The sequence below is a fragment of the Rhinatrema bivittatum genome, chromosome 6 (assembly GCF_901001135.1).
Source record: "Rhinatrema bivittatum chromosome 6, aRhiBiv1.1, whole genome shotgun sequence".
NCBI classification, from domain to species: domain Eukaryota; kingdom Metazoa; phylum Chordata; class Amphibia; order Gymnophiona; family Rhinatrematidae; genus Rhinatrema; species Rhinatrema bivittatum.
In genome coordinates, this window is record NC_042620.1 from 275444729 (window position 1) to 275471553 (window position 26825).

Sequence of the window (26825 nt, forward strand, 5' to 3'; positions counted from 1 at the left end):
AAAGGTCTCTCAGGTTCTCAGGGAATGGTCAGAAGGACATCTAATCATAGGAGGAGACTTCAATATCACAAGGAATCCACACATAGATAACACTGGTTCAGGAAACGGAGAGGTCTAGAACGGGTAGATGTGAATCGGTTATTTACTCTTTCGGATAGTAGAAAGACTAGGGGACACTCCATGAAGTTAGCATGGGGCACATTTAAAACTAATCGGAGAAAGTTCTTTTTTACTCAACGCACAATTAAACTCTGGAATTTGTTGCCAGAGAATGTGGTTCGTGCAGTTAGTATAGCTGTGTTTAAAAAAGGATTGGATAAGTTCTTGGAGGAGAAGTCCATTACCTGCTATTAAGTTCACTTAGAGAATAGCCACTGCCATTAGCAATGGTTACATGGAATAGACTTAGTTTTTGGGTACTTGCCAGGTTCTTATGGCCTGGATTGGCCACTGTTGGAAACAGGATGCTGGGCTTGATGGACCCTTGGTCTGACCTAGTATGGCATTTTCTTATGTTATGTTCTTATGTTAGGGAGGAGGGCATTGAAACATCTAATTGAAGACAGAGGTCTCACTGATATCTGGAGGTTATTGAACCCCACATCACGTAATTATACCTTCTTTTCACATCCGCATCAATCTTACTCAAGACTGGACTACTTTCTTATTGATAGGGCACTAGTCAGTCAAGTCATGGAAGTAGATATTGGAAGCATAACATGGTCTGACCATGCCCCAGTGTGGATCAGGTTCACGACAACCACCGCTTGTAGATAAGCAGGCCAAATAGGGAAGACCTACTTTTATGGTCTAAGTCCCTCAAGGACTTCAACGGTGTTTCAGCATAGCTTCCTATACCAGTCAGCAGCAATGACCTTCTGCTATACTCTGACGCATCAGGAGGCATTGTTTTTGGTGTCTATTTCCAGGGAACTTGGTGCACAGCACGTTGGCCAGACTACTGGACAGCGGGTGGCCTAACCAAGAACATCAGATTTCTCAAGCTTTTTCCCATTGTAGTTGCCGTACACATCTGGGGTGAGGCGCTTAGTTGTCAATGGGTGGTGTTATGGTGTGACCCTGCAATGGTAGTCCAGTCAATAAACAAACAGACTTCCAAATGCCTCCTGGTATCAGATTTGCTGAAGGAGTCCGTGATAATTCTGCATGCACTTGAACATTGTGGCGAGAGCGAAGCATATTCCTGGAATGTACAATGAGATAGCGGATTCTCTCTCTTGTTGCAAGTGGTCCCGATTCAAGCAGAGTTGATCAGCAGAGAGGTCCCAGAACAGCTATGGTCCTTTGGAACCGGACAGCTCCTGAGATGCTGTGAAGATTACTCACTCCATCCACTGGAAACGCTTACATTAGCCCCATAATGCACCCAGAAAGTTGCTGGACAAACAGCATCCAGAGCACAGGTTTGGACTCACGTACTTACATACTTGCAGACTGATTCAAAAGAATGGCTTGGTGCTCAGGATAGCTGCCTTTCTTGCCCACCCCATCTGAACCCTTGCCCTGAATGCAATTCTTATGTCCTATTGGTTTAAAGGTTACATATTAATTTAGAATAGGGGTGGCCAATCTTTTTTTTTTCTATTGATAAGGAGGCTGATTTAGCCATGATATGTGAGTGTCGTCATCCAGCGAACAGACTTGTCCCTCCAAGCTGGTAGAGCTTTGAGCTCTACTGATCATGTGTGAGAATTCATGTGCGGGTATTGCCTTGAGAGCCTCTTCAGTCTGCTTTTATCCAAGCATAGCCTGGAGAATGTACTCACTACTGTGTGAAGACATTTTTCCAGAAACTTTTAAAATTTTGTTTCTTTTTCTTGTTTCTTCATTTTTAGTTGCCTTGCTGCTCTGCAGCACCCACAACAGCACTTTTCAGAATTACAAAAATTAAAATTAAAAAAAGACTTGCTCCTCCTCAAAATGACTGACGAATGGCATCCATGGTAAAATGAAGTCCCTCACAGCATGCTTTGCTTCAGATAAAGCTGTGGACCTATCCACATTCTCAACATTACAAGGCCACACACATCGAGGAGCTACATAAGTCTTTCAAAAGTGGCAGTAGATCCTTTTCCTGCAGTACAATATCAACTGCCTCGCCAGGACATGAACTGATCAGGAGCATCTCATAGACTCCCCCATCAGCCTGAATCGAAGCCACAGGGTCAAGTGATATGATTGCTCTGCATCTATCCGGAGCCCACATGAAAGAAACATAAGATGCGGCACAGTTGGCACAAGACATATCGACATCCGACTCGCTGTGCACTGATGCATGGAGCAGCAAAGCTGATGCACGGAGTAACGATGCACTCAATACATGGTGCACCAATGCATAAGCAGTGTCTCTACAGAGGAACCATCAGTGCAGAGAAATCCTCGACTCAATTGGGGCAGAGGAAGCCCTCTATGCAGGGGAAACCTCAATGAACTCTGTGCAAGGGAATCCCCTATGCACTTGGGGCAAGAGAACCTTTGATGGAAGGGGAAGCACACAGGAAGTGTGCCAGAATTGTGCCAGTAGTGCGCAGTAAGAAACTAATTTAAAAACGAGCGCATGGGTGCCCATTTATTTAAACCAATTGATATGGGTGCACGAGCAGACATACACTGGAATTTTAAATCATGCATGCACTTGTGCGCAAATGATTTAAAATAGACCTACTGCGCATAAGTATGCTCCTAATTGTAAATGGTTACTTGAGCAAACATACATATCTTCCTTAAGAATTTTTTGGCTTTAACGTGCATAGGTAACAGATTTTAAAACATGCTCACACGGAGATCATTCCCAGTTTTCCAATTAGTCTACCAGTTTGCCTAGCCAATCTTGAGGTCATCCAGATCCCTCTGGTTATTCAGCCTGCTCTTTCTCAGTTGACTCAGACCCCTCACCCTGTTATGTTAAGCCTAAATTGTGATTTCTACAGACTTACTCCTTATCAGGAGCAGCAGTAAAGATATGTTGTTAACAAGCCAAGGAAGGCAAAACGATTACCAGCATAGTTAAAAGGGAGGTGAAAGAGGCTATTTTAGGCAAAAGATCTTCATTCAAAAATTGGAAGAAGGATCCATCAGAAGGAAATAGGATAATGCATAAACATTGGCAAGTTAAATGTTGTTATGGTTAAGCGGTGTTTGGATGGATTCTTGGGTATGCCCATGGGGAGGAGCCCCGTGAGGCGCCACAGTACTGGGCTAAACGCAGACTCCCAAACACAGTTAGTTCTTTTATTAAACAGCTTGAAGTGTACCAGAGGTGGCAGTAGTGAAGTAGTCTGGATGTAGCAGTCTCAGGACCCTCGGCAGAGGGAACCCTTCTCACTCTGTTGGTATAGGGGAATTCCGATACAGGTTTCCCAGCAAGGCAGCGCTGTGGATGAGATAGACTGAGCGTTAGATTACTCACTAGATGGTTGCTTTTAGTATGTGATTCCACCAGGATAGAAGACGTTGGTAGCAGCACTGAGGCAGGGAGAGCAGGCCCTCGAGGAGCGAGTACCTGATCCCTATAAGGCACCTGAAATAAAGCAGAGGGCCCCTGAGGAGTGGGTACCCAGGTTAGCAATACCCCGAAGGGCAGAGAGAGAGCTTCCAGCGGCAGCACGGAAGCAGCAGAGTAACTTAGACCGGCCGAAACCAATCCTTTGCTAACTTAACGAGCTAGCAACAAAGTACAGGCTATATACCCGGATGGCGTGACGTCAGTAGAGGGGAATGCCTCCGAGGTTCGCGCCAATGCTGGAATAAAGATGAGGGTGGTGTGCGCACGCGCACCCTAGTAGGCCCTTGGGAGGAGCAAGGCGGGAGGCAGCACTATAGCCATTCCGGGGACGCCGGAGAGGTCGGCTAGTAGACGCGGCGGTAGCCATTTTCCCAAGGTAAGCGGGAGGAGCCGTGAACAAGGTGAGGCAAACGGGGCGAAGCTGTCTAGCACCAATGGATGCAACAAATGTAAGACATTGATAAGACAGGCTAAGAAAAAATTTGAAAAGATATTGGCCATAAGGGTAAAAATTCACAATAAAGCTTTTTAAAATATGTCCAAAAAAGAAAGCCTGCAAAGGTGTCAGTTGGACCGTTGGATGATCCAAGGGATTAAAGGGGAACTTAGAGAAGATAAGGCCATCACGAAAAGATTAAACAATTTCTTTGCTTCAGTGTTTACTGAAGAGGATATTGGAGAGATACCCATTCCGGAGAAGGTTTTCATGGGTGATGATTCACATCAACTGAACAAAATTACAGTGATCCTGAAAGATGTGGTAGGCCTGATTGACAAACTGAAGAGCAGTAAATCACCTGGACTGGATGGTATAAAAATGAAATTTCAGACCTATTAGTAAAAATTTGTAACCTATCATTAAAATCATCCAATGTACCTGAAGATTGGAAGATGGCCAATGTAACCCCTATATTTAAAAAGGGATCCAGGGGTGATCGGGGAAACTATACACTGGTGAGCTTGACTTCAGTGCCGGGAAATATTGTGGGAACTGTTATAAAGAATAAAATAACAAAATACTTAGATAGATATAGCTTGATGGAACACAGCCAACATGGATTTACCCAAGGGAAGTCTTGCTTCAAAAATCTCCTAATTTTTTTTGAATGGGTGAATAAACATGTGGACAAATGTGAACTGGTAGATTTAGTGTATTTGGATATTCAGAAGGTGTTCGACAAAGTTCCGGATGAGAGGTTTCTAAGAAAACTAAAAAGTTATGGATAGGAGGTGATGTCCTTTTGTGAATTGCAAGTTGATTAAAAGACAGGAATCTTTGGAGAACTATTCTCGTAGATTAAATTTAAGAGTAATAAATTTCCCCAAAATTTTAGGATCTCCTATTTCTGTCATAGTGAGGAAATACTTTCTGGAAAATTTAAAAATACCACAGAAAAAAATTCCAGTTTTAACAAAAAGTATATTCCTTCCATTTCAAAAGAAACAAGGTTTAAAATCAATTTCTCCTAACTCTATGGAGTTGGATAATTTAACAGCTTTCCTAGAAACATCAACGGAAGAAGTTCTCAAGAGAGAGTAACTCTCCTCTTGACGTTTACTTCTTTTCAAGAATTAAACCTAGTAATTCGGTACTACTTCCAAAACTATAAAATTCCCTTTTATGGTGCTCAAGTTAGGATGTACCACGATTTTGCAAAAATGACGCAGGATCACCAAAAGGCTTTCCTAAATTTGAAAAAAGAAGTTTTGGAAAGTAGTGCAACATTCTTATTGCACTATAATTGTTGTGTGGTTAAAAAAGGTAATAGTACTTTCATTTTGTTCAATCCTGAACAACTGAGTACTTTTTTGGAAAGTCACAAAGACCCCTAAAGTTAAATGATAATGCCCGAGTTTCTTAAGCATATTTAAATTTAATTGGAGTAGTTTAACCAATATTTTCTTTGAAAATGTTTTTGCAAAACTCCTCATATTCTTAGATATCCCCTTGGTATAAAATATAGTTGTGTTTCCATTATAGAACATAAGAACATGCCATACTGGGTCAGACCAAGGGTCCATCAAGCCCAGCATCCTGCCTCCAACAGTGGCCAATCCAGGCCATAAGAACCTGGAAAGTACCCAAAAACTAAGTCTATTCCATGCTACTGTTGGTAGTAATAGCAGTGACTATTTTCTCAGTCAACTTAATCAATAGCAGGTAATGGACTTCTCCTCCAAGAACTTATCCAATCCTTTTTTAAACACAGCTATACTAAGTGCACTAACCACATTCCCTGGCAACAAATTCCAGAGTTTAATTGTGCGTTGAGTGAAAAAGAACTTTCCCTGATTAGTTTTAAATGTGCCACATGCTAACTTCATGGAGTGCCCCCTAGTCTTTCTATTATCCGAAAGAGTAAATAACGGATTCACATCTACCCATTCTAGATCTCTCATGATTTTAAACACCTCTATCATATCACCCCTCAGCCATCTCTTCTCCAAGCTGAAAAGTCCTAACCTCTTAAGTCTTTTCTCATAGGAGAGCTGTTCCATTCCCCTTCTCTGTACCTTCTCCATCGCAATTATATCTTTTTTGAGATGAGGCGACCAGAATTGTACACAGTATTCAAGGTGTGATCTCACCATGGAGAGATACAGAGGCATTATGACATTTTCCGTTTTATTCACCATTCCCTTTCTAATAATTCCCGACATTATCCCAGGAGAAGCAGGATGCTAGTCCTCACATATGGGTGACATCACTGATGGAACGCTATTGTGGGAAAACTTTCTGTCAAAGTTTCTAGAAACTTTTGACTGGCCCTGTGAGGCCACTGAGCATGCCCAGCGTGCCATGATATTCTCTGCCACAGGGGTCTCTCTCTAATCTTCGTTTTTCCATTGTAAGCATCACGGATCAAGGAGCCTTGTGAGTTTTCCTCACAATATTTCTGACTGAAAAGTCAACAATTTTCTCCCATAGGGGATCTCTCTCTCTCAGTTTTCTACCGGCCGGTGAGTAAACTCAGTCTCGTTTTTACTTTTAGTAAAAACTTTTTCTCATTTTCTTTTCCCATTTTTTCATCAACGGCTGTCGACAAAAAATGGCTTCCGGATTTAAAAAATGTCCTGTTTGTAACAGAACAATGTCCATAACAGATCCACCTAGAGTGTGTTATCTGTTTGGGAGACAAACACAACATTACATCCTATCATCAATGTGCAGAGATGACTCCTAAAGGAAGAAAACTTCGACAGGATAAGATGGAACATCTCTTTCACCTCCAGTTCCTTCCTTCTCCTTCAACATCAACAAAGTCATCCCCAGTGGGGATTACAAAGCGAATTTTATTGAAAAACGTCGTCTGCAGGGATCGGGAGATCATCCATCACCATCGACGTCGACGGCATCGATAAGGTCGGTAGTCGAACATCGACCAAAACATTGCCACCTACATCGACACACATCGACTCCAGCGATGCCCCTATCCCCGGAGGAACCGACCGCTAAACGGCAAAAACCTCAAGAAACTCCGCTAACTTCGGCGCCGGGGCCTATACCTGCATTGATCGAACCTCCACAAGGATCTGCAGACGTGATATCGACACCTACACTGCCACCGCATTCAACTGCTCTGCCTGCACCAGCTGTATCGCAGGAATTGTCAAATTTTATTAGACAAGCGGTGCTCCAGGCCCTGAAAGAACACACACCTACTCCGGTGCCGTCACTGATGCCGGTTATTGAACAGATGCCGGTGCCCTCACCGATACCAGTGATTGCACCGAGGCCGGTGACCATACCGATGCCAATGACCCCGTCGATGCCGGTGTCGATACCGATGCCGACGATTCCATTGATGCTGGTACCCACACCGATTCCAGTAAAGGTGCCGCCGGCACGATCTCCGAAGATACTGACACCATCACCATCGATGCTACTCCCTCCCGGGGACCCGGGGCATCCAGAACTCGCACTCTACCATCTTCTAATGAAGAGATTTGATGAGGTGGTCGGTGCTCTTCCTCCCAAACCTGGGAAAGAACACCTAGAGGAGTCACCCTTGGAAGATCCACAAACAGGTCCTTCACGGATTCCTAGACCGCCTAGAACATCCACAATTTCTCCACCTGAACAGGATCCATATGACACTTGGAGTGATACACACTCAGATACCTCATCTGAAGCCTTCATGTCAGATCCCTTACCACCGGATCCAAGGAAAAAAATCTCCACCGGAAGATTTCACATTCACAACCTTTGTCCAGGAAATGGCTGACACCATCCCATTCACCTTGGTCACAGAGCAGGACATCAGGCAGCAAACATTGGAGGTTCCTCAATTCGTGGACCCCCCAAAACAAGTGGTAGCTGTACCAGTCCATGATGTCCTTTTACAATTACAACATCGGATTTGGGAACATCCCTGCTCAGTGCCATCTGGTAACAAGAGAATGGACACTACATATTTGGTGCAGTCTGCTCCTGGCTACCAAAACTCACAGCTTCCTCACCAGTCAGTAGTGGTAGAATCTGCACAGAAGAAGTCCAAGAGAATTAGACCACATTCTTCAAATCTCCCAGGTAAAGATCACAGATTTTTAGATTCCCTGGGACGGACAGTCTTCCAAGGGGCCATGTTAAATTCCAGGATATCTTCGTATCAATTGTACATGACCCAGTACCAAAGAAATTTGTGGAAGCAAATGCAGGACTTTATTCCATCACTTCCATCACAGCATCAGGAAGCAGCCCAAATGATTATTCATAAAGGGCTAGAAGCAGACAAACACGAGGTCTGTGTGGCCTGTGATGGTTTCGAGACAGCTTCCAGAGTGGCTGCATCGGGTATAAGTGCCAGACGTTGGGCAGGGCTTAAAGCCTCAGACCTCAGGCCTGAAGTCCAGGACAAGTTAGTCGATCTCCCATGTCTTGATGATAATCTTTTCGGATGTAAGGTACAGGATGCAGTTGCTCAATTAAAAGAGCATACTGAAACCCTAAGGCAGCTTTCAGCGATCCCCCAGGATCCACCTACGCAGCCAATTCGTAGGCCTCAAAGGAAGGATTCTAGAAGACCTTTCTATAGACAGAGGCGGTATTACCTCCCTATATCTAGGAGCAGGTCTTCTAGGCCACAACAAAGGGCTCAGCCCAGACAGCCTAGACCGTCCAGGCCTCAACCTCCACCACAGACTGGTCCGACTGCTGGCTTTTGAGGTCATTTCCAGGGAACACAGCCATCTCTCCAATCCTCATCCAGAGCTTCCGGTAGGAGGTCGAGTATCCTCCTTTTACAAACATTGGGTTCGAATAACAACCGACCAATGGGTTCTGGCAATAATATCTTGAGGTTACCAACTCAATTTCCTCTCAATTCCAACAGATTCTCCTCCGAGACCTCTTTCGCTCAGCGAAAATCACATAATTCAATTACAAGTAGAATTATCCCAGGACAAGCAGGATGCTAGTCCTCACATATGGGTGACGTCACTGAACGGAGCCCAGCGCGGGAAACCTTTTTGTCAAAGTTTCTAGAAACTTTTGACTGGTCCTGAGAGGCCACTGAGCATGCCCAGCATGCCATGATATTCTCTGCCACAGGTGTCTCTCTTCAGTCTTCACTTTTCCTCGCTGCCGTTCGCATCGCGGGACGCAGCCCTCGCGTTTCGCAATTCTTGTGACTGATAAAGTCAATAGTTTTCTTGATATTCTCTCTCATAGGAGCTCTCAAGCTCGCTGGCTGGTGAGTAATATTTTCATTCTCATATTCTTTGGAATTGTTTTTCCTCACACTCGCATCCATCGACGGCCATCGGTTCCAAAATGGCGACGGCATTCAAAAAGTGCCCCGTTTGCAATAGAAACATGTCGATAACTGATCCGCATTTGAAGTGTGTACTTTGCCTCGGAGAAAAACACGATGTCAGTACATGCCCCAAATGTGCAGAAATGACAGTAAAAGGACGGAAAGCCAGACAAGAGAAGATGGAGCATCTGTTTTCTCTTCAGCTAATCCCTTCTCCCTCGAAATCATCGAGGTCGTCTCCGGCTGGAGCGACCAAAAGGGTTTTGCTTAAAAAACCGCGTCTGGATGGCTCCGGAGATCGCCCGTCCTCTCCATCCTCGGTACTATCGACAAAATCGGCAGAACACCAGAAATCCAAACATCGCCATCGACATCGTCATCCATCATCTTCTACATCGATGTCCCAGGATGAATCGATGCCAAAGCGGCCCAGACAGCAGGAAACACCAGCACCTTCGATGCCCGGGCCTTCGTCGTCACCGATTCCAACCACCTCGTCGATGGACACCTCAGTACCGCCACCGCGTACATCATCAGTGATTTCACCAATTGTACAGCCTGAATTGTCTACATTAATAAGACAAGCGGTTCTACAAGCTCTAAAAGAGCAAAATATTCCGACGATTCCGTCGATGCCGACATCCGTGTCGATGCCAACACTATCCGTGTCGATGCCGATGCCTCCAACATCGATGCCGATGCCTCCAGCATCGATGCCGATAACTTTTACATCGATTCCGATGCCCCCAGCGTCGATGCCGGTAATACCGATGCCGGTGGTACCACCGATGACGGCATCCTTCTTGCCACCCAGGATTTTGACTGGTTTTATAACCACTACACCAAGGCTCGGGACACAATCCACATCACTTTTTGCACATATTCCACCATCGGTACCATATCCACCAACGACGACATCGACAGCATCTCCGCTACCATCGGGCCAACCTGCACTGGAACCTCCAGAAGTTCAAGATGAGGCCTTTTATCGACGCCTTTTACAAAGGTACCAAAATGTGATCGATAATTTACCACCTGTTAGGCCTCATACTACGTCTGCAGATGTTTTCATCGATGACCCACAGCCTGGTCCTTCAGGACTCCAGCTCCCACCTAAACCAATGCCAAAATCACCTTACAGAGAAGATTCAGAAGACTCCTGGGATGATGAACCCTCTCAATTTTCTTCAGAGGAGTTCATGTCTAACCCTTCTTCTCCTGATCGAAGAAAGAAGTCACCCCCAGAACATCTTTCCTTCTCCTCATTCATACAAAGTATGTCTGACTCAATTCCATTTAAACTTACAGCAGAGGAAGACACAAGAGCACAAACCCTTGAGGTGCTACAGTTTGTAGATCCACCCAAACAAGTACTGGCGGTACCAGTACACGAGGTTTTACAAGATCTCCAAAAACGAATCTGGGAACACCCAGTTCTACCCCTACAATGAATAAACGTGTGGAGACGACTTACATAGTCCAACCAGCTCCAGGCTACCACAAACAGCAATTACCACACCAGTCTGTAGTGGTGGAATCAGCACAGAAAAAATCTAAACGTGTGCGCCCACACTCATCCATCCCACCAGGCAGGGAGCACAGATTCCTGGATACACTAGGTAAAAAGGTCTACCAGAGTTCCATGTTGAGCACCAAAATCTCTGCGTATCAACTCTACATTACTCAATACCAGAGGAACCTCTGGAAGCAGATGAAAGAGTTCATAATCTCTTTACCCACCCAGTTCCAAGAGCCTGCACAAGCTGTAATAACAAAGGGACTGGAAGCAGGTAAACATGAGGTAAGAGCAGTCTATGATAATTTTGAGACTGCTTCCAGAACAGCAGCAGCTGGGATCACTGCTCGCAGATGGGCCTGGCTCAAAGCATCTGACCTCAGAATCGAGGTACAAGACAAACTTGTGGACCTGCCCTGTCTTGGTGACAATCTGTTTGGGGACAAAATACAAGAAGCTGTACAACAGCTTAAGGACCACACTGAGACTCTACGTCAGCTGTCTCAAACCCCTCAAGAGCCTACGACTCAGTCTTCTCGTCGTCCTCCACGAAGAGATATGAGATGTTCCTATTACAGGCCACGAAGATACTACCCACACACTTCTAGGGGTAGATCCAGTAGACCTACACAACGCTCTCAAACCAGACAATCCAGGCCTGCTCGTCCACAACCTCCTGCACAAACAGGCCCTGCAACAGGCTTTTGAAACAAAGACCAGAGAACAGACCCAACCTTGCAATCCCAAGCCAAATCTACCAGTGGGAGGAAGAATATCTTATTTTTACACAAATTGGCAAAACATAACATCAGATCAATGGGTACTTTCCATAGTATCTCGAGGATACCAACTAAATTTCACCTCAATTCCTCCAGAATTTCCACCAAAATCCTGCCCACAACAAAATTCTCAACTTCAACAATTACAAGCAGAATTATCCACCCTTCTGAGATCCAGGGCCATACAACCAGTGCCCCGGACACAGCAGGGCAGAGGATTCTACTCCCGATACTTCCTCATTCCAAAGAAAACCGGAGGCCTACGTCCCATCCTAGACCTCAGAAATCTCAACAAATTTCTAAAGAAAGAAAAGTTCAGGATGGTTTCTCTAGGCACCATGCTTCCACTTCTTCAAGCAGGAGATTGGCTTTGTTCTCTGGATCTTCAAGAAGCTTACGCTCATATTCCAATATACCCTCCTCATCGCAAGTACCTGCGCTTCACGGTACACCATCAACATTACCAATATAGAGTTCTACCATTTGGACTGGCGTCTGCTCCCAGAGTCTTCACCAAATGTCTAGCGGTCATAGCAGGGCACTTGCACAAAGAAGGAGTTCATGTTTTCCCATATCTAGACGACTGGCTCATAAAGAGTCCATCTCAACAAGGAGCAATAACTTCTCTCACTCGAACAGTTGCTCTACTTCACTCCATGTGGTTTCTAATCAATTATCAAAAATCCCATCTCACTCCAACTCATCTGCTTCACTTCATAGGAGCAGAGTTGAACACAGATCTAGCAAAGGCTATTCTACCTATAGAACGTGCAGATACCCTAAGTCTACTAGCAAACTCCATTTCCTTACGGACACAAACCACAGCCCATCAGTTTCTGATACTGCTAGGTCACATGGCCTCCACAGTTCATGTTAAACCAATGGCAAGACTTGCCATGCGAGTTGCCCAATGGACTTTAAATTCACAATGGATTCAAGCCATTCAACCACTTCATCATCCAATTCAAGTGACCCACCAACTAAGATTATCTCTACTTTGGTGGACCAACAAAAACAACCTGTGCAAAGGCCTACCTTTCCAACAGCCAGTCCAAGAGATTACTTTAACTACAGATGCATCCACCTTGGGATGGGGAGCTCATGTAGACAATCTCCACACTCAAGGGACTTGGACAAAACTCGAAGCAACATATCAAATCAATTTTCTGGAACTTCGAACTATATGTTATGCACTGCATGCGTTCAAGGACTGCCTTTCACACAAGACTGTTCTAATCCAAACAGACAACACAGTAGCCATGTGGTACATCAACAAACAGGGAGGCACGGGTTCGTACCTCCTTTGCCAAGAAGCTGCACAGATTTGGGGATGGGCCCACAATCACTCAATGTTTCTTCGAGCCACTTATCTGGCAGGCATTCACAATGTAGTAGCGGATCGACTCAGTCGTCAATTCCAACCACACGAATGGTCCCTGGATCCTGCAGTAGCGACCAGGATATTTCAACGTTGGGGTCAACCAACAATAGACCTCTCTGTGTCACATCTGAATCACAAAGTGGACGAATTCTGTTCTCTACACAAACAGAAGAATCAGCCAGCCAAGGACGCCTTTGCACGCCCTTGGAACTCAGGCCTACTATATGCGTATCCTCCAATACCGCTCATAACCAAAACTCTAGTGAAACTACAACAGGATAAAGGGTCCATGATACTCATAGCCCCATATTGGCCTCGACAAGTATGGTTCCCCACACTGCTAGACCTCTCAGTCAGGGATCCAATTCATCTGGGAGTAGCTCCCAATCTCATAACTCAGGATCAGGGTCGGTTGCGCCATCCCAACCTTCAATCCCTATCCCTGACAGCATGGATGTTGAAAGCTTGATTCTACAACCACTCAATCTTTCAACTCATATATCTCAAGTGCTTATAGCTTCACGTAAACCTTCAACACGGAAGAACTATTCTTCAAAATGGAAAAGGTTTACTTTGTGGTGCATACAAAAGAGTATTGACCCTTTCTCCTGCCCCACAACTTCTCTACTAGACTACTTATGCCACTTTCAGACTCGGGTCTCCAGGCTTCATCTGTAAGATGGATGGTCCAAGAAAGCAAACCGGTAATCGATCCAAGATGGATGTCAGCAACATACATGAGTAGATGGATCGGTTGTAAACAAGATTTTATTGAAGCTAGTCCGACTCTGGCCGAGTTTCGCTCAAAGAGCTGCCTCAGGGGCTTTTTTAACAAGTGCTTTTAAAACCAAGTTTTAAAAGTATTGGTATTGCATACCGATACGCCACTCATCATGCGTTCACCCATGATGAGTGGCGTATCGGTATACAATACCAATACTTTTAAAACTTTGTTTTAAAAGCACTTGTTAAAAATATTTTTCGTCACAAGTCAGCTGTTTTATCTCTTCTGATTGTTCTGCGCGATGTTTTAAGCCAATCGAAGTTTCTTCAAAGCCCCTGAGGCAGCTCTTTGAGCGAAACTTGGCCAGAGTCGGGCAAGCTTCAATAAAATCTTGTTCATCTGTAAGAGTACATTTAAGTGCAATCTGAGCTTACCATAACAAGCTGGGAGATGCACCAATATCCATACAACCTCTTGTCAGCAGGTTTATGAGAGGTTTAACTCAACTTAAACCACCAATTCGGCCACCAGTCACAGAATGGGACCTGAATCTGGTCTTAACAAGACTCATGCGTTCTCCTTTCGAACCCATAAAGTCCTGTGATCTTAAATTTCTCACATGGAAGACTATCTTCCTCATAGCCATTACATCGGCTAGAAGGGTTAGTGCGTTACAAGCACTTGTCACGTACTGAGGCAGCCGAAGATCACAGCAGGTCGGATGTAGAAGGAGTTGGGATTAAACTGGAAACAAGTTCTTTAAGACAGATTGTCCGTAGGCTGAATCTTGTCCTCCCTGTTTATCCAAACAGTAATGAGCTGCAAAGATGTGAAGAGAACTCCATGTTGCTGCTTTACATATGTCAAGAATTGGCACTGAACAATAGTGTGCTACTGAGGTTGACATTGATCTTACTGAATGCGCTTTTACTCGCCATTGGAGAGGAAGGCCTGCTTTTTCATAGCAAAACTGTATGCAATCTGCTAGCCAATTGGATAGAGTATGTTTACCCACTGCTTTACCCGGTTTGTTTGGATCATAAGATACAAAGAGTTGAGTGAACTTCCTGTGGACTGCAGTGCGGTCTAAGTAAAATGCTAGCGCACGCTTACATTCCAAGGTATGTAAGGCTTGTTCTCCTTGGTGTGAATGAGGCCTTGGAAAGAATGGGGGTAAAACTATGGATTGATTCAAGTGGAATTCCGTAACGACCTTGGGGAGGAATTTTGGATGTGTACGGAGGACCACTCTGTCAATTAGGAATTTTATATAGAGTGAGTACTAGAGATGTGAATCGTGTGATCGATCGTCTTAACGATCGATTTCGGCTGGGGGGGGAGGGAATCTTATCGTCGCGGTTTTGTTTTTTAAAATATCGTGTAAATCGAAAATCGGGGGAGGGCGGGAAAACCGGCACACTAAAACATCCCTAAAACCCACCCCGACCCTTTAAAATAAATCCCCCACCCTCCCGAACCCCCCCAAAATGCCTTAAATTACCTGGGGTCCAGAGGGAGGGTCCCGGTGTGATCTTTTACTCTTGGACCTCCGGTGCGTTGTAGAAATGGCGCCAGCGCTACCTTTGCCCTGTCATATGACAGCAGGGCAAAGGTAGTGCCGGCGCCATTTTGTTTTTTTGTCCCCCGATGTCAGGAGCATAGGAGATCGCTCCCGGACCCCCGCTGGACCCCCAGGGACTTTTGGCCAGCTTGGGGGGGCCTCCTGACCCCCACAAGACTTGCCAAAAGTCCAGCGGGGGTCCGGGAACGACCTCCTAAACTCCTAAACGCGTGACGTCGGGAGCTAGGAATCAAAATGGCGCCGGCGCTACCTTTGCCCTGTCACATGATAAGGGCAAAGGGCCACCGGCGCCATTTCTCTTCACAGCAGCCGTGGGCAGAGAGCGGGACATCGCGCCGGGATCATCGCGCCGGGACCCCAGGTCATTTAAAACATTTTGGGGGGGTTCGGGAGGGTGGGGGTTTGTTTTAAAGGTTCGGGGTGGGTGTTAGGGTTTTTTTGGTGTGCCGGTTTTCCCACCCCCTATTTAACGATACAATACAAATGCCCCTGACGATAAATCGTGGGCATTTGTATTGTATCGTGCACTCTAACGATTTTGGATGATTTTAAAATTATCGGACGATAATTTTAATCGTTCAAAAACGATTCACATCCCTAGAGGCCGCCATATGGCCCAGCAAGCGGAGCAGAAGGTGAGTTGGCACCCTCCGGCTGTTCCGGTCAAGGGTGGCCAGTGAGGCAAGGGTGATCACCCTGTCTCGGGGGTAGAAAAGCTTTTGCCTGAATCGTGTCCAGTCTGGCACCTATGAAGTCCATCTGGGGAGACGGACAAAGGTGAGTCTTGGGGAAGTTTATGACAAACCCCACTGTCTGCAACGTTTTCACTGTCAAGGTCAGAGCATGCAAGGCTCCCGTGGGGGAGTCGCTCTTGACCAGCCAGTCGTCCAGGTAGGGGAACACGTGCACCGAGCGACACCTGAGGTAGGCGACCACCACCACTATGCATTTGGTAAAAACACGGGGGGCTGATGCTAGCCTAAAGAGCAGCACTTTGTACTGGTAATGTGTTTTCCACCACGAATTGGAGGTACTTGCGTGGCTGGGGACGATTGCAAAATGTGCGTAAGCCTCCTTGAGATCGAGGGAGCAAAGCCAGTCTCTTCCTCTGACGAGTGGGATCAGCATGCCAGAGAGACCATCTTAAACTTTTCTCGTATGAGAAACCTGTTTAGCGCCCTGAGGTCGAGGATGGGGCGCAATCCGCCATTCCTTTTCCGAATGAGGAATTACTTCGAATAGAACCCTCTGCCCTGTTGATGGTGAGGGACTGGTTCCACCATGCTCGCCACAAGGAGGGCAGTGAGTTCCGTCTGAAGTATGACCTGATGGGCAGACGAACCCCATGATGGACATGGGGGCGAGGTCTCTGGGAGCCAGCTGAAGTTTAGACGGTACTCCTGGCGAATGATAATAAGGACCCAGCGGTCCGACGTGATCTCTTCCTAGCGATGGGCGAAGCCAAGGAGTCTGCCTCCCACGGGGGGATCCAATGCCAGGGGTATGGCCAACTGACTTCCGCTTCCTCACTTTCAGTTAAAAGCTCATGGCCAGGGCCAGCTGGGATCTGGGGGCTTGCTGTTGGCGAGGACGGCCCCTGAACCCGGTGTGTGGCGTGCGAGCCCGGGAGCCTGGAGGATAATATTTCCTCTGCCGGTAAAAGGCTTCTGGGAACCCGGCCTGGAGGATTTCCTGGCTGAGGACAGGCCTTCAGAAGCACTAGCGGACAGCTATTGAAGGATATCATTTGGTCCTTCAATTGTGCTACCGCATCCCAGACCTTATCCCTAAAGAAGTTTTCACCTATGCAGGGGAGGTCGGCCAGTCTATCCTGCACCTCTGGCTGGAGGTCAGAGGCCCGAAGCCATGCCATTCGCCTGGTGCCAATGCCCACTGCTGCTATGCGGACCGCTGTCTCAAAACATTGTAGGTGGATCGCACCTCGTGCATTCCCACTTTGAGGCCCAGCAGGGCGACAACCGAGAGGGCCTCTTGTTGCTGTTGCGGCAGGCGTTCCACAAAGTCCTGGACTCGTTTCCAGAGATTGCAGTTATATTGGGTCATATAAAGCTGGTAGGCAGCAATGCAGGCCACCAGCATGGCACCCTGGAAGACCTACCGGTGCAGAGCATCGAGCTCCTTGTGTTTACGGCCCGGCGGGGTGGAGGCATGAGTGCAGGAGTGCCCTGCCTTCTTCAGGGCAGACTCCATGATCATCAACTGGTGGGGGAGGTGACACTTTTCAAATCCTATGGCCTGCTTTACCAAGTAGGTGGCATCGGCCTTTCTGTTAACAGGGGAGATAGAAATGGGGTGCTCCCACATGCGGAGGAGGAGGTCCTTAAAAATATCATGGATAGGAACTGCCACGATTTCCTTAGGAGTGTTGACGAACTGGAGCACTTCCAGCATCTTATGTCACCAGTCCTCCTCCATAAGCAGCTGAAAGGGAATGGCCTCAGCCATTGCCCTGACAGCCATAGCCTTGACAAGTCCTCGGGTGGTGACCTGCACCATTCCTCCAGTGGAGAAGGCTCCGAGAGGGGAGTCGTCTGAATAGTCCGAGGACGGGTCCGTGGAGTTGTCACCCCAGGGGTCGTAAGGCCCCTCCTCCTCACTCGCCTGCATGGGCGAGGTCCATGAGGGGTATTGACTCTGGGCTCCGATGGCATTGATGGTTCCCCTGGCATCGAGGGAACCAGAGGCCGCAGTAGGCTGGAGGGATCCGGTAAGCTCGGGGAACCATGGGCGAGGAAACACGGTACCGGCCATATCTTCCTTGCAGGGGACCCGAGAATTGGGATCGCTCCAGTGGAGGGCATCGGTGGCTGATGTTGAACCGAAAGCCCCTTGGGCACTGGCTGCGTCAGAAGGGTGTCCAGAAGGACGTCCAGACACTCCAGCAGTGGTGCTAACATCGATGGTGGAGGCTCAGGCACCGATATTAGGGCCGGTGGCACCGGCAGCTCAATGCACTGGAGTGCTTTGTGCAGTACGGACTGCACCCTGTGGTCCAACTCCTCCTGAATGTCTGAAGTAGCCAGGACTGATGGAGGGGGATGAGGCATCACCGGCTCTTCCTCAGGCCTCTGAGGTGGCACGGTGCCTAGCACTGGTGTCTGTGGGGAATGCCTAGGGCTACCGGGGGCATTTGAGGATGGAGCCTCCAATGGTTGCTGCCACTTCGATGGCGGCTCGGTAGTCACCAATGCTGCTCCGGAACCGGGATATTTTTCGGTGCCCAGCCCGGTCTTTCCCCGGCGCCGAGGAAGTTGATGATCCCAATGTCCTGGAGAGCAGAGAAATCATCGAGGACCTATCCCTGTCCCCTCGATCCTTGGAAGTACTGGCGAGAGGGACCGCTAGGAGAAGCATGTTGGACGGCTCCCTGCGATCTCTCAACGCAGGCATAGAAGGAGTAGACTTTGGGGCCCCAAAAAGTTTCTTCATCTTATCAAGGCATACCCAACGCCCTTTATGTGTCATCTGGTTGCACAGATGGCACCCGCGGACATCGTGTGAGGCCCCCAGGCAGAGGATACAAACTTCATATGGATCCATGATGGACATGGTCCGCGGGTACTGCGGGCACCGACGAAAACTTGTCGACACCATAAAAACACCCAGCGTGCGGTCAATGACCGGCAGTCACCACGAGGCAAGAAGTCGGGAATTGACCGCAAAGCTGGAAAAAGGGCAAGAAATGACCTACCGCACCAAGGAGGCACCAACCATGAAGGGGGGACCTGACGAGGAATTCGGAAAAAAAGTTGAAAAATATCGAGAAAACAAGGAAATTGAAATGCTCCACTAACTGCGAGGCAACTGCACCACGGAAAAGAAGCGACTGAAGGGGGACCTCGCATGGATGCGCGGATAGCGGCATGCTCTACATGCTCAGTGCGCTGGTCAAAGCTTCTAGAAACTTTGACAAAAGTTTTCCGTGCCGGGCTCCATCGGATGATATCACCCATATGTGAGGGCTACCATCCTGCTTGTCCTAGGAGAACAGCTTGTACCAGATGTAGATTAATACCATAAACAAAGAAATGGTCTAGTGGTTGAGTTCAAATCCCACATCCCCCACTGATGCTCCTTGTGACCTTGGGCAGATCATTTTATTTCCTTTGCCTCAAGAACCCACATAAATTATAAGTAATTGCGGCATAGATGAATTGTTCCTGAATGTTGTAAGCCGCCTTGAGCATTATTTGGAAATGTGGTTAAAATATTTTTAAAATTAAATAAAACTATAGACACCATAAAATAAACTGGTTCATCAAACTGAGTAAAAATGTCAGATGCTGATATAAACTGTATTCCAGGGATGCAAATGGGACTAATACGTCTAAGGATTCAACTTTGGATCCTGTCATCCAATAGACATTTAAGGAATCTGGGTAGAGGGCTATTAAGTATGTGCAGTGGATTTCATTTTGAAATTCCTGCATGGTTTGCCCTGCATACTTTGCACTTTGCAAAATATGCAAGCCAAACCCCCTGCCCCCACCAAGACACCAGGTACTGTAGGATTTTCAAAGAAGTTTGCCTTAGAAAATTGGCTTGCAAACACTGTGCAGTGACTGAAAATTTGCCTCCCCATATACAGTGAGATTAGGTAGGAATAAATGAATGAGGACTTGGATGCACCCTTCAATAATTCAAACTTTCAAAATTGATACAACCCCTGAACATATCTTACCCCATCCATAATCTAGGCAAGGAGCCATATGAAGTGGGATATTTTTATCCATGATGCAGACCTATTTCTATCTCTCTTTCTAGTAAATTTGGGAACTTGTAGTCCTGATTCTTGCAGTTGAGAAAACCAGTTCTAATTGCAGAACACATTGAAATTTTTGAGTTGGAAACAAAAGCTAGCCATATCTGTCTTAGAGACAGTTTTGTGTTTTGAAGAACAATGCATCCATTGATTAGATATTAATTCTCCAGTTCTGTATCTTATATTGAACTTCTGTATTTCAAAGTAATGACTGAGTAGAACACCTTGTGAATTTCTGTTTGGTTTTCATACCCACTGTTTCTCTATGTAATGTAGGCCAAAGTACTGCGTTTACTAGCAACGGTCTACCTGGACTGGGACTGCAAGGAGTATCAAGACAAAGCCCTTAGAGCCATATGCTTGGCTAATGAGGTACTCTTGTGATTGGTTAATGAGGTACTCTTGTCATCATGCTGTACTTTACAGACCTGATTGTCAAAAGGATTTATGTACAGAAACTCCAGTTTCTAAGTGTAAATCACCATTTGCAAATCATTTCAGGGTCTATGAGCATAAACGTAAGAGCAGAACACAATTTTAAGAGGAACCTTTATGTGCATAGTAAGAAGGCATTTGGTGGGAGGTTGAATCGAAAGTGTGAGTGTAAAACTACATACACTAAATTGCACCGGCTCTTGAGGTGGAATTTTGCATATGTATGTCGCACCTAGTTCTGCACATAAGAAAATAAGAAATTGCCATGCTGGGTCAGACCAAGGGTCCATCAAGCCCAGCATCCTGTTTCCAAAAGAGGCCAAACCAGGCCACAAGAACCTGGCAAGTACCCACACATCAAGAAGATCCCATGCTACTGATGCAATTAATAGCAGTGGCTATTCCCTAAGGGGTAGATTTTCAAACCGCGCGAATTGGCGTACTTTTGCTGGCGCATCAGGCGCAAGCAAAAGTACGCGGGATTTTAGTAGATACGCGCGTAGCCGCGCATAGCCGCTAAAATCCTGGATCGGCGCGCGCAAGGCTATCGATTCTGTATAGCTGGCGCGCGCCGAGCCGCGCAGCCTACCCCCGTTCCCTCCGAGGCCGCTCCGAAATCGGAGCGGCCTCGGAGGGAACTTTCTTTTGCCCTCCCCTCACCTTCCCCTCCCTTCCCCTACCTAACCCACCTGCCCGGCCCTGTCTAAACCCCCCCCTTACCTTTGTCGGGGGATTTACGCCTCCCGGAGGGAGACGTAAATCCCTGCGCGCCAGCGGGCCGCTAGCGCGCCGGGACGCAACCTGGGGGCGGGTACGGAGGGCGCGGCCATGCCCCCGGACCGCCCCGGGCCGTAACCACGCCCCCGGGCCCGCCCCCAAAACGCTGCCGACACGCCCCCAAAACGCCGCGCCGACCGGGCCCGCCCCCCGACACGCCCCCCTCGCGCCGGTAGGCCTATTGAACATAGGCGCACTGGCGCGCAGGGCCCTGCTCACCTAAATCCGCCCGGATTTAGGCGAGCAGGGCTCTGAAAATCCGCCCCTAAGTAAATTTGATTAATGGCAGTTAATGGACTTCTCCTCCAAGAACTTATCCAAACCTTTTTTGAACCTAGCTACACTAACTGCACTAACCACATCCTCTGGCAACAAATTCCAGAGTTTAATTATGTGTTGAAAAATAATTTTCTCCGATTAGTCTTAAATGTGCTACTTGCTAACTTCACATTTTTGCAGCTAAGAGAAACGGTTGGGAGGCATGGTGGTGAAAACTTTCGCCCTCTCCCCCTGTAACAGGAGACCTAGTCATACTCTCAGCCATGGACGGCTGAGCTCAGGTTAAAAAAAAAAGAAGGAAAACAAAACAAAATGAGCAGAAGGTAGAGAGTAGGAAGGTTTTATTTCCCCTATTCCTTTCCTTCCTCTGCGTGTGGTCAGCTTCTTTTCCTTCTTCCCTCTTACTTCTCTGGGGAGTTTAGTGAGTTGCGGTGGTGGCGCAGGTGCGGTGGGTTTAGCAGCCTCTGGCTAGGCCCCACTCCTAGGCTTGGTTCTTTGAGCCACATGCTTGCCATATGGCGGTGTGGTGACGTAGATGCGCATGTGCACACCTAGTTGTTTGCACAAGGTCGTGGCCTATATTTGCAGAGCGCTTATTTGAGACTGAGCGCCGACTTGCACATGTCCTGACTGCTGACTTGTCCGTGTGCTGAGTGCTGAATTGCGCACGCGTTAAAGCACCTATCTGAGCACATGCACTAAGTGCCTATTTGAGCGCGTGCTGGGCACCTACTTGAGCACGTCATTTACTTGGGCACAGAAGGAAAGCGAGGGAAAGGTATGGCGCTGATGACAAAGAAGTCTAAGTGCCTAGCGATCTATGCTACTTACCATATAAGGGCAATATAGCCAAGGATTTCTATGAGTCTATGCCAGCGCTGCCTGGACACTGGGCTATCCCCTCAGTCAGGAGGGGCTGGAGCTGAAGCTGAAGGCCCCTTCTTTAGTTGACCCCAAGCCGGAAACATTTTCAGAAGATGTTCGATCCTAGGATCCTATAGGGCCTGATGTGGGCCCATCCTCCTTTTCCTGACTGGGATTTTCCAGGAACTACAGATATTTCTGCAGGGGCACCCAGCAGAGACAGTGATACCTTCAAAGCAGGGTCGCATACTCAGGGTTCCTGATTGTTGTCACCACTTGCAAGCTCCGTGATACAGGGGTCCCTGATGATATGCAGGAGGATGTGAATACAGATGATTCTGACGAGGATTTGGGTTTCTCCCCTCTTGAGAAAGGGGAAATCCCACTGGATTTGGAGCCACATAGAACTCTACTCTGTTTCTTTCACAGTGATAAGTTACTGAGTCTGTTATCTCAGACTCTGAAGCCATTTGGTGTGACTGGAGGTGACTCCACGGGTGCACAAAAGACAGATCCTATTTTGGTCACTCTACGCAAGCAATTTGTTTCTTTCCCCTCCTGGATGCAGTTCAAGTTGATTGTATGGAATGCTCCAGAGGCAAACCTTAAATGGGTGCACACTTTGGTGGGTTGTATCCCTTGGAACTGGTAGTGAGAGAATAATTATGTTTTCTAGAGGTGGAAGCGCTGGTGAGTTCTGTATCAAAGCAGACCGTCATTCATGTAGAAGGAAGGGCAACTCTAAAAGATGCTCAGGATAGGAGAATTGAAGCTATCCTTAAGCAGGCCTTGAGACCATGGCAATGAATTTGCAGATTACCTCTTGGTGCTCCCTGGTGGCTCAGGCAAGTCTTTGCCTCTCTCAGGAGCCTGAGGGAACAGGGTCAAATAGTGGAGCGGTGTTAGAACCGAGCGTTGCTTTCTTAGTTGATGCGGGCTGTGACTTTGTTCGCTCTGCCGCAGAGGGTTGGCTTCCATGAAAGCGGCTAGGCATCAACTGTGGGGTCCCTTGTTTGTCAGAGGATAAGAAGCAGGCATTGCGTCCTTTTGGGCAAGAGGCCGAGCTAGAGGCTATAGGCGTTGTTGTCCTTATAAGGGAGCGACTACTCAGAATTCTCGACCTTTTGGTAAGTCTCAGTCCTTTCGATCCAGGAAGTCTTGGAAGAATGTGAGTTCCGGGAGTGGAGCAACTAGTCTGTCTCACTTTTATCTGAACTGGGTCCGAATCATATCGGTCCAGTGGGTACTGGAAGTGTTAAGAGAAGGCTATGCTCTGGAGTATTTTCACATTCCTCTGATGCCTTTGTGGTCTCTTCATGCAACTCCTACAGAACAGGGTGGAATTGGAGCCTTCCTTAAGGAGGCTTTGGACTTGAAGGCCGTAATTCCGGTTCCAGAATCACAAAAAAATATGGGCTGCTATTCCATTTCTTTCGTTGTACAAAAAAGAATGGTTCCTTTTGGCCCATCTTAGATTTCAAAGAAGTCAGTTGTCATTTGCAGATGACTCATTTCTGTATGGAAACTCTGTGCTCCCTAATAATGGCAGTCCAAGCAGGAGAATGCTCCCATCCCTAGATCTGACGGAGGCATTTCTACATTATTTATTTATTTATTTATTTTGATTTTTTTCTATACCGGCATTCGTGATAACATCACATCAAGCCGGTTTACAGTAAACAATGGGGTAATAACTGGAACATAGAACCAAATATGTAATATACATATTATAAATATAGTTACAATAAACAAGGATACGTACAACTAGGAGTAAGAAGAAGAAAAGATAGGAACTTTAACATGTTGTATTAACCTGTAGAATGGTAAAGTTTCCAGAGATGGAAGTGAATGATTTACAATGAATTGTTCAGTTCAAAAATGCAGTTTTTAACAATGAGGAAGAAAACATAAGTAATGAATATTAATACATATTCCCATTCACTGAGAACATCAATGGTTCCTGCTGTTTTCTGTTCTGCGATGTCATTATCAGTTTCAGGCCCTGCTCTTGCAGCTGGCCACTGCACCTAGGACCTTCTCTAAGGTCATGGGGATGATTGTGGCATCTTTCAGGAGGGATGGCATCTTGGTTCCCCGTATCTGGATGACTGGTTAATTTGGGCCAAAAGGGTGGGAGAGAGTCACCTGGCTTCTCGTGAGGTGGTCTCATTACTTCAAGATCTAGGCTGGGTGGTGAACTTGGCCAAGAGCAGCTTATAGCTGCCTCAGACACTGGAGTATCTTGGCATCCATGTCGTTTCCTAGCAGGACTGAGAGTTTTGGCCAGGGAGTCGCATTCAGAAGTTGATTGCTCCAGTTCAAACCATGAGAAGGTCTGTTCGCCCAACAGTGTGAATCTTATCTACAGATCCTGGGTTTGATGGCAGCCATGTTGGAGGTTTTCCTCTGGGCAAGGGCACACATGTAGTCTTCTCAGGAAGGGAATTTTCTTAGAGATGCCAGAATGGTAGTTCAAGGTCTCTGGAGTGCCGAACAGCATAAATTGATTGGAAGCACAGGCAATTCGGCTGGCGTTCTTGAGGTTCACCAAGCTTCTAGACGCTCGGTCAGGATAATGTTGGATAATGCATCCACGGTGGCTTACATTCTTCATCAGGCCAGAACCAAGAGCCCTCAGGTGTCAGAGCAAATAGACAACGTAAGGGCTTTCTTTCTTAGCGAATGGAGCTTGATCCCTGGAGAGTAGGAGTTGTCAGCCACTAATGGCTGCGCGCTGGGGTCACCCTTCTGGATTTGCTGGCGACCTCAGCCAATGTGAAGTTCCATGGTTTTACAGTTGCAGATGGGATCTGAAAGCTCTGCATATTGTTGCTCTTGTTTAAGTGGTGCCGCGGGGCATGGCTACTATTTGGTAGGGTTGTGCAAAAAATCGCAAGCCAAACAGAAACCGTGCTTCTGGTGGCTCTGGATTGGCCCAGAAGCTGTGGTATGCCAGTCTGTAAGGGCTGCTGGTGGGCAGTCCTCTCAAGCATCCGCCCTAGATGGATCTATTGTGCAGTAACCCATTCTTCATGATGATCTTGGTTGATTTTGTCCTTCAGTAATTGAAGCCTGGTTATTCTGCTGTAGTGATTCCACCTTGCTCTGGGCTGGAATATTTTCTACATCTCTGGCTTATTTTAGTGTTTGGAGTGTTTTCGAGGCCTGGTTAGAGGAGCAGCGTTCTCAGCCTCTCAAAGTAGAAATTCCATTAATTTTTGGACGTTTCAAGTGGCAGCTCTCACCTTTTGTAGGGGGCGAGTCAATAAAGGACCTTGGTCTTCCCCTCTGGATGTGTCTCTGTTTTTGAAGGGAGTTAAGAATCTTTGCCCTTCCTGGTGACTACTGGTGCCCTTGGGAACCTTAATCTGGTTGTGGATTCTTGGCAGGTCGACCACTACGTAACCTCTCTTTGAAGCTAATTTCCTTGAAGTCAGTTTTCTGTGTGTGACTCCAGGGATGGTGCTGCTACAGACTTTACCTTCTGTTGCCAAAAGTGGTTTTGGAGTTTCATTTGCATAGTTATATTTTTCCTACCCATGCTGGACAGGAATAGAGATGAGAGTGAATATTGTCTTTTGCATGCCTTGGATGTCGAGTGGCATCTGAGGTGATGTTTGAAGGCTGAGTAATGCGAATAAATTAACAGGCAATTAACTAAGGATAAAACAGGAAAAATGTACAATGAGTAAGGCACTGTTGTCACTGTCTAATGTGTGTTTTTCATTTAAGAATTTTTAACAGAAATTGTAACTGAATTTAAAATGAATTAGTAACATTGTTTTATTGATTTTAGTTGATGTATGTTATCAGTTGTAAATTAATGTGAATTGATGTAAACCGATATGACTGTTCTACCAAATACCGGCATAAAACTTTAAATAAATAAATAAATAAAATACTAAACATATCAGAAAGTCTTATCGATTGTTCCTGCTCCATAGTGGAGGTAATCAAGGGGATCTGACAATGCAGCAACTATAGGCCGTTGGAAAAAGGATGACATCACAGCCGCCTGTGTAGATGCCAAGATTCCTTTCTCTAAGCGACTTAGAATGCATTCCACTAGAGAGCTCAGGCACTATTTTGGGAAGAACTTTGGTTATCATCTCCGGCCGAATTTTCCTGGGCAGCAATGTGGTCTTCTTTGCAAACCTTCCCAAGCTTTTCTGCTTGGACATTCAGGTTCCACAGGGCGCAGTCTTCACACGTGTGGTGTTAACTGGACCGTGGGCAGCCTCCCACCCTGTTTGGGAGTAGTTTTGGTACATCTCACTTGTGGGGATTGGCCTGCCTGTGTGCAGAAGAAGGATAAATTACTACTTGCCTGATTATTTCCTTTCCTCTAATGAAGGCAGGGCAATCCCCAACTTGTCCTCGGCTGCCGATTTTTGCCTTTGGTTGTAGATGTTAAAGAATGTTG

At 46.7% G+C, this 26825-nt stretch overlaps 1 protein-coding gene across 1 annotated transcript in view; it reads left to right on the forward strand.

The window, feature by feature from the left end:
- TEX11 (testis expressed 11) overlaps nt 1-26825 on the forward strand; it is a 974891-nt gene that overhangs the window by 379069 nt on the left and 568997 nt on the right. Inside the window, exon 11 of the mRNA XM_029607248.1 lies at nt 20324-20419. Coding sequence (XP_029463108.1) covers nt 20324-20419 — 96 coding nt within the window. The remainder of the gene's footprint in view (nt 1-20323; nt 20420-26825) is intronic.